The 15,049-nt window shown below is 28.4% G+C and overlaps 2 protein-coding genes across 2 annotated transcripts; both read left to right on the forward strand.

The window, feature by feature from the left end:
• The first annotated feature begins 5,487 nt into the window (after nt 1-5,487).
• On the forward strand, nt 5,488-7,517 carry LOC139427302 (uncharacterized). The gene is made up of 6 exons (XM_087161517.1): nt 5,488-5,763; nt 6,296-6,343; nt 6,441-6,527; nt 6,629-6,721; nt 6,829-6,873; nt 6,966-7,517. Exons 1-6 carry the CDS (start codon nt 5,719-5,721, stop codon nt 7,383-7,385), a joined length of 738 nt encoding a protein of 245 aa, XP_087017643.1. The 5' UTR covers nt 5,488-5,718; the 3' UTR covers nt 7,386-7,517.
• Nucleotides 7,518-7,855: 338 nt separating this feature from the next.
• Nucleotides 7,856-15,049, forward strand: LOC147811865 (uncharacterized). The gene is made up of 3 exons (XM_087161516.1): nt 7,856-8,239; nt 8,358-8,704; nt 8,900-15,049. Exons 1-3 carry the CDS (start codon nt 7,922-7,924, stop codon nt 9,159-9,161), a joined length of 927 nt encoding a protein of 308 aa, XP_087017642.1. The 5' UTR covers nt 7,856-7,921; the 3' UTR covers nt 9,162-15,049.

Raw genomic sequence — 15,049 nt, forward strand, 5'->3', positions numbered from 1 at the left:
AAAAACTGTACATTTTATGAAGTAAGTATCCATTAGTTCCATGTCGTAGTTTTTCTCTGCTAGCAGCACCGCATGTAGATGAACTTTGTAACTAACTTGGAAACTTAGAGTATCACGTGACACTGCGCTCTGATAGGATAGCACGGATTGTTAATGTATTATGGAATGTCCCTTAACAGAATGCATCAAATTATACGTTTCTATTTTCCTAAGTATTCCTATATTTAATTTTTAAAATGATTTTACTCATTTTAAAGACAAAAGGTATCATTTTATACTCACAATACTGAAGAATTAAAATTAAGTTAAAACATTCTTAAACAAACCTTTTTCTAAGAATTTCTTATTTTCATCGCATATGATGTACCAATTATTTCTTTTAGATGCACATTATTTTCTATTAAAAATTATTTTAAATTCAGGTTTTCTTTCCAGTAAAATTAAGCACTTTATTATCGAAAAACATTTTACAGAATTTTAGTAAAATTAATTAAAAAAATTTATAAGCATTAAGCTTTGTACTTGCCCCACACATAAAACTTCAATTCTTTACCCATTTATAAGGCCGTGTTAAGTATACTTACCACCATATTTATTATTTTTTAAATGTCGATGAGGAGCTATTTACTTATCAGCTGATAACATCAAAAAATATATAAATAATAAGATAAAAATAATAAAGAGCTTCGTATTTCACCAATACTTTGCAGCCCTAACTCTTTTATAAGGCCGTGAGTATACTTACCATCAAACTTATTACTTTTTAAACGTGGATAAGAAGCTATTTTCCTATCACCTGAAAACTTCAAAAAATACCAAAAAATATAAATAAATAAATACATAATAAAACAAAAGTAATGAAGAGTTTTAACTTGATGAATAGACTACCTGAATTGACTAATGCTTTAGGATTTTTAGTGCAGCATAGAGGACGCTTTGAGTAATGCAAAATGCTTTTTTTTTTCATTCATTTAAATAAAATTATATATTTTTTTCTCTCAAAAATCGGGTAATTTTCATTTATTAGTTTAACATTAACTAATTGCATCTAAAAACAGTGGTCAAGCAAAATTTATCATTAAAAGAAAAAATGACTGCGAGATTATAATCGATACGAGATCTGCGATACGAGATCTATTGCTGCATTTTACGACTGTTCTTAAAAAAATACCATATGCTTTTTTCATGCGGAATTTCGAACCGAAGTAATTTTAGGGTTAAGTATCTTGATTGCTTTATGTTTTGGTTAATAAGGCAAAGATCCATTGGAACTAAAATTCTAAAAAAAAGAAGAAGAAAAAGACGTTATATGAAGTTTTAATTTTGTGGAGTTATGATTTAAAGACACGGATTTGGTCGCGTACTATTCAGTGTAAAAAAACAGCAAATAATTCCTTATTCTTATTTGCCTTGATAGTATAGATAAAATTTCCTCTACTCCCAACAACTGTTTACCACTTTCTAACAGAACAGGTACAGTTTGACACTGCATAAACTTCTTTTTATTCAATTTTCGGCATTATTTGAGCTATATTTACTTTTTTAGAAAAATTTTTGGCATTATTTGAGCTGTATGAAATTTTTGGAATTATTTGATCTGTATGAAATTTTGACTAATTTGAGTTAATGATTCGTCATTTTAACTACTGTATTATTTTATTGAATTATATATAATCTTGGTGTGCTTTTGAAGGCTCATTTTATTTTTTCTCAGAATATATAGAAGTCGAATTTGTAATGACTCAAGATTTATGTCAAACTGTTCCAATTTCGAAGAACCAAATTGGTGTAAATGTTCAGGTGGAAGATGGTGCGATAATGGAACTTTGGAAGACACTCAGGTACGTAATATTCTTAAAATAAAAGAAAAATATTTGTAAATGCCGTAATAGTCTAAATGTGAATCTATCATACTCAGTGCGGGCATAATGTTCTACTGAAACTACTTTGGCAACAAAATTTTTTTTATCAACTTTCCACAAAATTAACGATTTATGACAGAATTATTTATCACCGCAAGAAGCAAGTTCTAGTATATAATTAGAAAAATCCATAGACTTTGTTGGGTCTCTATTTAAATTTCAGTGCGAGTAAGGAGAATACAAATTCTTTTGGCAAAGGGTTCTGATAAAAGATCTCCGTGACCATTGTTTATTCCTTCATATATCAACCAAGATTCTAGTAGCTTTATAAAAAATTATTTGCTCAATTTGATTTACATTAATGAAGAATGTTCTGTTTATGTAAAATATTTTAAGGAATTTTACCCTAAATTAAATAGATAATACAAAGAAACTAAAGTGGTAAGATATTAATCGATTAGAAACTTTATTCACTCCAAAAAATCACAAATTAGAATCTCCCCGTATAGTACGAGTAATGGTTTGAGAGTATGTTACTCTTCTATGCACCGTTTGTCAATCTAATATGTTAAATGAAAAACTGACATTGCGACACACATCGGTGTGCAAAAAATAATAGTGTGAGATGAGTTGTATATGGATTCAATAAGAATGATTCATTTAAGTGAGAAGCTATCTTTTCATATTGAATCGAATTGATGCTCTGTTTTCCAATAAGTATTTTTGAACAAATGCAGATGCCAATATCCGCAGTCCTGATATAAGTCCACCATCAAATATCGCGTAAGAAAAAGTATTGGCATTAGTCTTGGTAAAAAACTTCGACCTATGTAACACTATGTTAAATAAGACATTCAAACACCCTGTTCGAATTTTCATTCTGATTTTAAGGTAAAATTTCCGGCAGCAGTCAGTCCATCCAATTATCCGTAAAGCTTACGTTAAAGAACATTTATAAGATTAATGAGTTTGAAACCGTTTGCAACTAGTACAGTTTAAAAAAAACAGGAATGCAAAACTATACGGTATTTTTAAATGATTTACAAATAGCAAAGTCTCAAAAACAGTAAAAAAGAATTTCAACTAGACATTGAAGCTATAACTTTCGTTAGGTAATGGGCATTGGAGTTAGGTAGTGGTTGAGTAGTGTTTTATCGAATGAACCGTTTAATTAGTGTATCTGTTTTTTTCACCTATCGCGAGATATGTGAAATACGACACTTTTTGTGTTTAGCAGTCTTAATTTACTACCATCTACAAATGAAGGAGAGCATCGTAATCTGATAGTCCAGAGTCACAAATTAGGCAGTGCCGGACACTTGAAACTCATTGTGTCTTGAAGAGAATCGGAGAAATATTGTGGTATCTACGCTGGAATTCAAATCTCCATTCAGTCAGTCATGAGTTTAACAGATTAACCTTCCCGGCTATAATATGCACGTGTTTGCAAGGAACTAAGTGATTTTATTAAGTGGGCCAAACTGGTCTTATAAAATTCTGGTGGTTAAAACCGTATTAGATGAAAGCAGTTAATAAATGGCTTTCTTCACAGTTAGAAGTTTGAATACCATTTTATTACGGTTGTTTGACCGTTCTGTTTGAATAGGGTAAAATAACAATTAAATAAATTGTTATTTAATCTTTTCTTCTGAGAAATTTCCGACAGTGAATCTATCAGCTCTCTGTTCTTGATATCATTGCTTTTCATTCAATGATTTTTGTTCTTTCAAAAAAGATTGCTGATTCGGAAGTATACCAAAAATTAGTGAAATGGAATATGAAGACTATGAAATGTTGTTACAAAAGGTTGACGAGTTTATTGACGACTGTGAATTTGATGATGGATCAGATAAAGACCAAATTAATTGCTCGTAAGTATTTTTTTTTATCCACATAAGAGAATAATTTTAGTTCAATCATGTGCAAAACGTTTTTCGGTCATATTTAATATTTACTTCTGTTTATATATTCCGTTCTGTTATATAATAAATTCTACTATAAACAACGAAATGAAAAAATCTGCATTTTTAACCTTTTTTGGAACTTCTCCTTTAGTTTAAAATTATTAATAGCGTATGACGTTTATATAAATATGTATTTTATTAAACAATAATAATAATTAAAAGTCAAGAAAGAAGGGGAGAAATTAAAATGTTTAAAATAAATCGTAATATACTTTAGTTTTCATTAACGTATTCATATTCTTCAAAAATTAGTTAACATGTCAAGATTTCCTAAAAAAAAAAAGAAATACCTTTACAAAGAACTTAATAAATTCCATTAAATATAATAAAAGAAAATGATAAACTCCTCAATCTAACTATTAATTAAGCTCTCTGCCGTAGCGTTGCACTAATGCCGTTCAGAAAGTTTTTGCCATTAGAAAGAAGAAAAACATCCATCAACTTTTTATAAGGCTATGTAGGGGGTAAGGAACTGTCCTTGCATCAGAAAGGTTCTGGGTTCGAATCCCGGGCAAGGCATGAATGTTCTTTCCCTCTCTGTACTATCTGTCCTCACTGTGGGAGCGACGTTGGCCCACCTAATATGGTGCCCCTGAAAGAGAGACCAAAAAAATCACCCTGTATATGCCTGAATTGACGGATGTTAACACAGGTGCGCATTGGAAAGAAAAGAAAAAACTTTTTATATGCTTTTACATAAAAGTGGAAACAATATGAGTAGTATAAGCCGGGATTGGTGCGGCGGAAGTGACGTCATAGTCCCTCTCTGCTTCTTCCCTTATCGTGAGGCATGGGTAGTGACGTCATCCCAGGGAGAAAGTGGTCAGCTGCTTATTTCTTTTTTTTTTTTGAAATCGAAACTTCGTCTGCAGCGTCATGTGGAGCTTATTTCTTTTTTTTCCTTAAGCCTAAAATATGTTTGGATGGTTTTATTTCTGCCCGTCTATTTTTTTAAAATATTTTTTAGAGGTGGCAACATGTTATGTTCGATCGAGAATCAATGGCGCCATCTATATGTGAATGTTAGAAAGATAATTTTTAAAATTTAAATTTAAGGAATAAAATAAAATAAATAAAAATAATATTTGAATAATTATGCATCAGAACTGATATTGATTTTATTTGTGATATTAACTTTAAATTAGTGAATGTCAATTAAAAAAAAAAGGTTTTCATATTATTTAAATTAAATCTTTAGTAATATGATTTAAAATATAAGTTAAAATAAATTTATATTTAAATAATAAATTCTCATTTCTTTTAAGGTAATCAAGAAATATATAATTTTATATTATTTACATGTATTATTATTTTATTATATGTATATAATTTTTATATGTAGTCGGATGGATTAAATTATTTATAATTAAATGAATTAGAAATAAATTAACCTTATTAATATAATAAAAATATTTCAATATTGAATTCATCTTTAGTAATTTATTTTTAAAAAATAAAAATATAATATTTTTTAAAAATAAAAATATATTTAAAAATTAAACTATTATTTTTACATTATTATTTGATATGCTTAACACTTGGAATTACATTAATAAATTATTTTAAATTGAATTATTGAATAATTAGAATGAATTGATACTTTAGTCCCGAGTGGGGATCGAACCAACGCCAGTTAAAAGCGCCCACAGAACATATGGTCGTTCATTCTTATTAAAAACATATGGTCCAAAACAGGATCTATATAGATAAAAGCCCCACCAGTCTTATCAGTTATTCAAATTAGTTACACCTGTTCCCTATACGTTCAAGCAATATTATTTAAACCGTGGCGTCATCGAATTAGTACTTAAACAAGATTGTAGATATTTAGTTAGTTAGTTGAAATATATTTTCTGTAGTGAGTGGTTAGAAAGCAGTGATTACACTTGAAGATGGCCAAACGTGAAAGATCTGATAGTTCTTCTTCAGAAAGCAATGTAAGTTAAAAATTTATTTGTGTCATATTTTTATAATTTTTAAAATATAAAGTTCTTAATTAATATATATTTTTAATCTATTTTTTTCGCATAGTTTTAATTTTATATTTTTACACTTCTCTACAAAAGTGTATTTTACATTAACTAGATTTCTTTGTGTTTTATTTTTAAAGTTCTTATTTATTTATCATAATTTTAATTTTATATGTCTACAGTTGCATACAAACCTAAGTTTTGCATTTACTAATATTATTTGTGTTTTTTTTTATCTATTATAGTTTTAATTTTATTTTTTACATTTCCCTAGCAACAGTACGCTTCAATTAAAAAATATTATTTGCGTTAAACTTTTATTTAGTTATTTATTATTTTTTTTTAAATTTAACATAGTTTTATATTCCTACGTAAGCCTCCAAAAAAGCACACATTTTCCAGTAATTAAAATTATTTATGTTTTTTTATATAGCTGTCTCTTTTATATAGATATATATTTAAGATTTTAATTATATTTTTCTATGCTTTTATTTTTAAGACACTCTTCGCAGACTCTGCCTTTCCCATGAACGATTCTGATGACGAGGTAAAGAAAAATTAAATTATTAACTATCAGATTATTATTATTTTTTGAAAATTGCTTTTAAAAATATTTAGTATTTGTTTATCTTAATGTTCATTAGTTGTTTATGCACGTGGATGACGTTTCTCTATCAACGGAAGAATTTGAGGATCCTGATATATCACTTAGTGATTCAGATGATTATCTCGTACGTTATTTACTCAACAATTTGCGTTAAATTTAATTTTTTTTGCATTAATTTTGTTTTTAATTTTTTTTTAATCGAAATTATTTTTTTTCATACGTTAGTTCAGGGACGAGCTTACTCAAAGTTTTGTGGACGCTTCCCAAATATTTAGGAGTTTGCCAGATAATATACAAGAAGGCTCTGGCTTAGAAGTAGTAAGGGATTCTTTTATTTTGCCTTTTGTTTATTTTTTCTTTCACTTTTTTTTTAATTTAATGCTATGTATTTGTTAAAAAAAATAAGATGATATTCTTTCTCATAGAATAATTATGCTGATCATGAAATGGAATACAGTGAATCCTTAAGTGTATGTATTACAATTCTACTTTCCATTTTGAAATAATTATTTTCTTTTTATTTATAAAAATTCACAAAAGAATCATTTTTTTTATTGTTTAGCTTCTAAATGCTATTATATTGGAGCCTCTACGACATAAAGAATACACGAAGTATAGGACAGATGAAACATCATACAGGGCCAGAATCGATGTTGAAAAATTACCTCACGACTTAAGGGTTACACCTTTACTAGCAGCCCGAGAAGCTCTTCGAGAATTGTTTGAGATATTGATGCAGCGTACTTTTGAAAATTTGCGTCCTACAGATCTTGTCCGTTTTTGTATTCAATCAGATGGTCTGGACAAACCAATATCCACTACTCTAATGCCTGTTTCTGAGTTCACATTAGAAAGGTTGCTAGCCATAGTTTTAAAGGTTCTTCAATCAAAGGATAAAATTAAATTAGACGAGGGGTTCATTGTTGATGTTATCACAGTTCATCGTGATGCTGGGAGTGGACGTCCTGATCGTGTTAGTTGAATCGTGTAGGCTCCGTAAACACTCAGTTATAGAAATCGATTATGATGATGAAGGACTTTGCTGCGCTAAGGCGATACTTAGAGCTATAGCTCATGTCGACCAAGACAAGAAGGCAATAAATGCTCTACGTGATAAACGGCGCCCTGCTTTGAAGAATAGAGCCATAAAGCTACACGAAGATGCCGACGTACCAATAGGCCCTTGCACCTATGCAGAAGTCGCTAAATTTGAAACACTTTTGGACACTCAGATAGTAGTATTATCCTCATCAAATGAAAACCGAGTAAGTACTTAAATTACATTTTAATTATTTGATTAATACTTTGTACTTATTATATCCTTATATTGAATACGATCATATTTATTCATTGATTATTTTTTCGATTAATAGTTAATGATGGTTTAATTTCATAATATAGAAACTATGTTTTTATTGCTTAACTACTTTAATGAAATCAATTAAAGTGAAGTTAATTTTTTTTCGTTATTTATATTTTTAAAAATAAGCATGATTTTAATTACGGAAAATGTTTTAGATGGCTTACAAGAGTGACGCAAATCGAAAAAGAAGTGTTAATCTGTGGTATCATAATGGACATTATGATGTAATAACATCGTTAAAAGGCTTTTGTGGATCTAACTATTACTGTGAGGGTTGTGAGAGACCGTACGATCATGAAGAAAATCATTTTTGTGAAAATGTGTGTCATATATGCCGCCGGAAAGACTGTCGACCACTGACTGCCGTTAATACAAAACGATGTGACGACTGTGATAGACTGTGTCGTTCGGAGGAATGCTATATTAGCCATAAATCAAAACAGGGGAATCAAACGATGTCAATGTGTGATAAAGTAAGTACATATGTATATTATTACTGTTTTTAATGCTCATCGTGAGAATTTTCTTAACTAGGTTATTCACATAAATGTATGTAAATATATATATATATTCATTATTTTTATTTTACAGTTATATCAATGTAGAGTGTGCTCAAAAGTTATCCTACGGAAATCGTGTCCTCGTGAATCCCATCGTTGTGGAACGTCAAAATGTAGGTCTTGTGGAGAGTTTGTCGATGAATCCCATTTATGTTTTCTACGTAAGGTTGATGCAAAAAAACCAACGGAAAAGATTATCTATTTTGATTTTGAGACGGATCAGAGCTCAGGAGAGCATATCGTTAACTTTGCCGTCGCACAATATTTTAATGGTGAGGAAAAAGTTTTTAAGGGATATACTGCACTCCAACAGTTTTGTTCCTGGTTGTTCTCCCCACTCCATAAAGAGTTCACAGCAATCGCCCACAACATGAAAGGGTAAGATGTTTTTATGATTGATTTTGAAATACTGTATTAATCTTTATTTTTATTTTTATTATTTTAAATTATTTTTAATTTATTTATTTTTAATATAAAAATTTAATTTATTTTATTTAATTTCATTTTTTTTTATTATTTTTATTTATTTATTTAAATTATTTTTATTAAAATTGTATCATTTTTTAAATATAGTTTCGATGGGCAATTCATAATGGCATGGCTTTTGGAGCAAGATTTAACCCCCGATGTTGTCCCTAATGGTTCCAAAGTTATGTGCATAAAACATTCAAGCCTTAGCATCAATGTGATTGATTCCTTTAATTTTCTACCAATGGCTCTTTCAAAACTACCAGTTTGTTTTGGATTAACGGAACTAAAAAAAGGTTATTTCCCGCATTTGTTTAACACCGCTGCCACTCAAACCTATATACGAGCTTGTCACATATTCACTTAATGTAATGTGACAATTTAATTTTCTAATTTTATTTAAGCCTTCAATTTTTTCTTTAAACGTTATTCCTCTTTTTTTTATTTTAGCAATCTTTTTAACTTTCTTGGTGACCTTTCTCATGGTCGTTGCGGTCATCGCACTTCCTGTGGGGAAAGTTAACCAACCCCTCTACTCACGCCTTTCCTTTTCTTCCTTTAATTTTTTGGGGGGCTAACTAGCCAATCCCTTTACTTTAAATTTCAAACTCTCCGCCTCTTTAAATTTAATTGGTCGTAGTTTTTCTGGTCTACCCCAGTTAAGGAATTTTTAGTTTTTTTTTTTGAAGACATTCTTTTTCTCTCGAGCCTTCTGGCTGGTGCTGTTTTTCTCCGAGATGCGGACTTCGGTCCGTATCGAGGGATTTCTTTTCACATTTTTTTTAAACCTTTGTCTTAAATTAAATGCATAACTATAATCAATTTCTGTAAATTTGAAATCAACATTTTATACCTTTAATTTTCTTTAACATTAAAAAAAATCCTTCTCGAATTCAAGCTTTCTTTCCATATTTATTTTAACGTTTAAATTACTCGTTCTTTTATAATTTACTTTTATCTATGACGCCTTCTTTCTTTTATTCTCCCATCACCCATTTCAATAAAATGCCTTGTGTTGGTAGATGTGGTGAAAGATGTACGTTACTAAATAAAATGATATGCTAATAATTTAATCTTGTGCTGGAGAATTTATTTGCCTCTATTTTCATGATTTATCATGTTCTCCTATGTGTGTATGGTGAGTACCCTTTTATTATTGTTTTGGGCATTGTATTCTTGATAATATTGGAAACATCAATTTACCCCATTTATCTTAAATACTTATATCTGGATATAGCATGACTTTGTTTCCTCATCTTTTTATCTTTAATTATTTTTTGTTTCACCCTTATTCTAAATTCGGTGATACCAATTTATCCAATTTGTTCAAACCTCACACTTTGTGACCCTTTGGACCTATTGGGTTATTGTTATCCCACATTAGCATTGTACTACCACTTTCCTTAACGATCACATTCCCCCCTTAATTTAATTTAATTACCCCTTTTATGTTTTCGGCCTTAATTTTATTTATCACGACGTTTCAATCTTTTAACTATTTTTAATCATGACTATATCCAATTACTAGTACATATACCAAATATTTCAATCTATCAATTATGATACATAAATAACTTTATTATTACGCACCAAATAATATTATTTTTTAAACTCTTACAAATGGTGCCGTTTTTTTTTTGTTGTGAGGTCTAATTTTTAATATGGTGTAATGAATTAAATGAAACAATACATTTGTTCTTATTTGAATTTTTTCTCTATGTGTTTTTCTATTTGATTTGGTAGTGATAAAATTGATATATATATTTATGAGAATGTTATAAAATATTCTCAAAGTGTTTATTGAACTATATCTAACTGTGTATCTAACATTTTAAATAGGCATATTAATATAATATTACAAAAGTGATTTATTTTGTATTTATATATATTTTAGCTCCTATCAACTGTAATGTATATTTATTAATATTGCTAATCTTATTAAAAGAGGCACTTTGGTTTTAATTTATTTACGCAATTTAATAAATGTTGTGTTTTGTTCCATTATTCTACTTGAAAAATATTTAATTTTGAACTAAATTAATCAATGTTCCTATATTGATGGACTGAGTCCCAATTTTTATAAATTTTGTTGTATGCTGGCCATACAAAACTGAAAAGTCGACTTCAGTAAGTTTTCAAAATTGCTACTTTACCCATCATTTGGATCTCTTTTTTAAAATGGTTCAAAGTTTTTTTTTCTCAAACTATTCTATTTGTTTTCCTATCTAAACGTTAATTTGCTTTATATTTATGAATTAGAAAAAAAAAAAAGAAATAATTAATAAATAAAAATACTGTACCATAATTGTATTTATACGTGATCTTATGTATATTAAGAATTAAATAATTTCCTGATTAGGTTATTTTGGTTCTACTATCTACTGGCTAAACTATTCTTTTGGTCAATTTTCTTTCTTACAAACAAACAAAAAAAAAAAAGAAAAAGAAAATATTTTTTCGTCTTTCCCAATTTTTATTATTTAATGTTATCAACTCTTGTGAATTTATGTTTTGATATAAGATTTGGCAGGTTTATTTGATTGGTTTTGTTACCATTTCCCTAATGGTGTATCTGATAATTTAGTGTTTATTTGAATTATTACAAAAAAAAAAAAAAAAAAAAAAATATTTGGGATAGTGATTTTCCTGAATCGTGTCTGGTAATACAGATGCCTCAATTATTATTTGGGATTACTTTATTAATATTATTGGGATAAAATATGTCCTGATTGCTCTGGGTAATACCTGAGCTAACCAGAAGTTAATTTTTATTTTTATTTTCCTGATCAAAAATGAATCAGAAGGTTATTCCTGGTCAAAGAAACCAGATGATAAATTATGATTTCCTGGTCAAAGAAACCAGATGATAAATTATGATTTCCTGTTTAAAAAAAAAAAAACCAGATGATATATAATAAAAAAAATAAAAAAAATAATGATTCAAGTGAATTATTAAATAAATTAAATTGTGTTGATGCTCTATGGGAAAAATCATCTGCGTAACTTGTTGATTCCTGATTAAATAATTTGAATATATACATTAATATATACTAATGTAAATGATTTTAATAATTTACCTTCATTATTTTAAAATAATAATTAAGTACCTTTTGAGGTAAAACAACTATTTTTTGCTTTGTTTACGAACATTCCTTCATTTGATAAGTGTATTTAAAAAAAAAAAAATTTTTTTAATTATATGAATATTTTCTTTTGTAAAACAATTTTGTTTGTTACCATCATATTTTTTTAAATTGTTGTTATAATAGTACGTTATTTACAAAATCTTTTATAATTAACGATGCTTTAATTATTTAATGACTATTTGTATAAACGAATAAATATACAAAAGGTCACATGTTAAACTATAAAAAAAAAAAATTATTATTATACAAGATTCTTTGTATACATTTTCCTATTCAATTAATATATAAATTGTGTAAACTAAATCTTTAAATGCATCATCAAATTTATATAATAATAATAATCTCAAATTTAATAAATTAATGTCACTACCAATCATTTTTTTAACTGTGTCTATCATGAATTTTGCGAATTCTTTGTAAATGTGATTGCTATGAATAATATTTAATGTACTTGGCCATACACTCTGTCTTTACATGTAATTTTTAACATACTTTCAAATCAATTTATCTTTAATTTTATGTTGTATAGAATTTAAAGTACTTGCCATTTTATAATTTTTTGTTTGTTTGATCATAATCAATATTTTTTATATTTTGCATAAATTGTAAAAATTTTATGAATTTGTGTGAAAATGGACAATTTCCTATTTTATTCCTCATCATTCCATGTTCTGAGGATTTCAAGAAGAAGAATCTCCCCTCTAATGAATGACTTTTGAACCCTCATTTTCAACTACCGTTTTTGTCTCATGGATGTATGTTCTAGGACGTGGTCTCTTATCTAAGGTCATGGGGTGAAGGAGAAAGCGCTGTCCAGTTGAAATCGCACACAGCATGAATTTTACTACTTACTTTCTCTGGAGTGCTTAGACAGATTTTTATGGCCTCTTCCACGACAGGATGTTGTAAAACCCCTGGTCGATTCCTGTTTCATCAATTTCGTTAATTGGGGAAAACACCTGCAGAAGGGAACCCTTCCCCACAATGTCCAAGGTTGAAGGGAGAGTCCTGTGGAGAAAAGGATCAAATGACCAGATAAGATTGTCCTTCTGTGGGCAACCTCAAGGAATGACCATCAGGACCCTGCTTGTTGACTTCAATAAAACTGTGTCAAGAAAATCCCCCCCCCCCACTTCCTCAAACAACGTGAAAAATATTTCTCTCATCTTCCATTTTCAAGCTGAGACGTTTTTTTTTGGGAAAAATAGACTTATCAATCACACAATAAACTTTGAGTCTTTAATGTACAATACTTGTTATTCTCAACTTGCAATTTAATTAATTGCGATAATTTTTTATCAGTAAATGAGATGTTTCTTAGATAAGATGTTCTTTATATTATTATTTGTTAAACCTTATATTCATGAATAGGAGAATAATTCTTAATTTATTTTACTCATCTTAAGCACTTAGTTTTGTATTAGCAATTTGAAAGTTATATTGCTAATAAATGAACAATTTTTCTCTCCAATCCTTTTATCACAATGTCTTATAAATTTTTTTATCTTTATTAGAGTGTATGGTTAACATTAATTCTGTTTAGCGTATTTTTGGTTCACATATTTTATGTTCAATGAATTCATTGTATGATCATCTCAAACATAGTGCGTTCTAAACGACGTTTCCAATCAATATTTCATAATTATGTTGATATTACTAATTGACAAATTGTTTATTTATTGCAAAATGCAATCGAATTTTACTTTTGATTCCAATTTAATGTTATAATTCCTTTCATGTCATATTAATTGACAATGATTAATATTTGTATTTACATACTTTTTGTTTTATTTGGCCTTATTCGTTTTTTTCTTCCTCGCTTTAGTTGCGTCACAATATGTTTGAGATCCATGTATTAAAATTTTTTTTAAAACTTTTACTGATGTTTCCAATTTGTTGCCCTTAACAATATTTGCTCACCATATAATCATTTGTTATTAGTGTTGATTTGAATTGTTTTTTTTTTTTTGGTGCTTAAATGAACTATTACTGCTGTTTTTGTGTTTTTTCGTTCCAGTGTCGTCAAAAAGTTATGTTAACATATCAGATTTTTGCCTGTAACAATGGTTATGTAGCTAAGTACAGAAATTCAGAGCTGTGTACAGAAATGGGTGACTCTTTTTCCAATTTTATCTTTTTCTACTTTTACTTTTTATGCTAAGTTTTGAATTTTATTTTATGGTATTTATTTTTATTAAAAAAAAAAATTTTTTTTAATTTTTCGTTATTTTGAATTTTAGGCAACTTTTTGTTTCAAAATTTTTGGAACATTTTTTTGTATTGAGGAAAATTCTTATATTTTGATTTTTACTTATTTTTTGTTTGAATTAAAATTTTCTTACGGCTTCGAAAATTTTATAAAAATTTCCGGTCTGTCCGGGTATTGTCACATATTCACTTAATGTAATGTGACAATTTAATTTTCTAATTTTATTTAAGCCTTCAATTTTTTCTTTAAACGTTATTCCTCTTTTTTTTATTTTAGCAATCTTTTTAACTTTCTTGGTGACCTTTCTCATGGTCGTTGCGGTCATCGCACTTCCTGTGGGGAAAGTTAACCAACCCCTCTACTCACGCCTTTCCTTTTCTTCCTTTAATTTTTTGGGGGGCTAACTAGCCAATCCCTTTACTTTAAATTTCAAACTCTCCGCCTCTTTAAATTTAATTGGTCGTAGTTTTTCTGGTCTACCCCAGTTAAGGAATTTTTAGTTTTTTTTTTTTGAAGACATTCTTTTTCTCTCGAGCCTTCTGGCTGGTGCTGTTTTTCTCCGAGATGCGGACTTCGGTCCGTATCGAGGGATTTCTTTTCACATTTTTTTTAAACCTTTGTCTTAAATTAAATGCATAACTATAATCAATTTCTGTAAATTTGAAATCAACATTTTATACCTTTAATTTTCTTTAACATTAAAAAAAATCCTTCTCGAATTCAAGCTTTCTTTCCATATTTATTTTAACGTTTAAATTACTCGTTCTTTTATAATTTACTTTTATCTATGACGCCTTCTTTCTTTTATTCTCCCATCACCCATTTCAATAAAATGCCTTGTGTTGGTAGATGTGGTGAAAGATGTACGTTACTAAATAAAATGATATGCTAATAATTTAA

Source organism: Parasteatoda tepidariorum, chromosome 4, assembly GCF_982258835.1.
Source record: "Parasteatoda tepidariorum strain Cologne lab strain chromosome 4, Ptep-v5.0, whole genome shotgun sequence".
Classification (NCBI taxonomy): domain Eukaryota; kingdom Metazoa; phylum Arthropoda; class Arachnida; order Araneae; family Theridiidae; genus Parasteatoda; species Parasteatoda tepidariorum.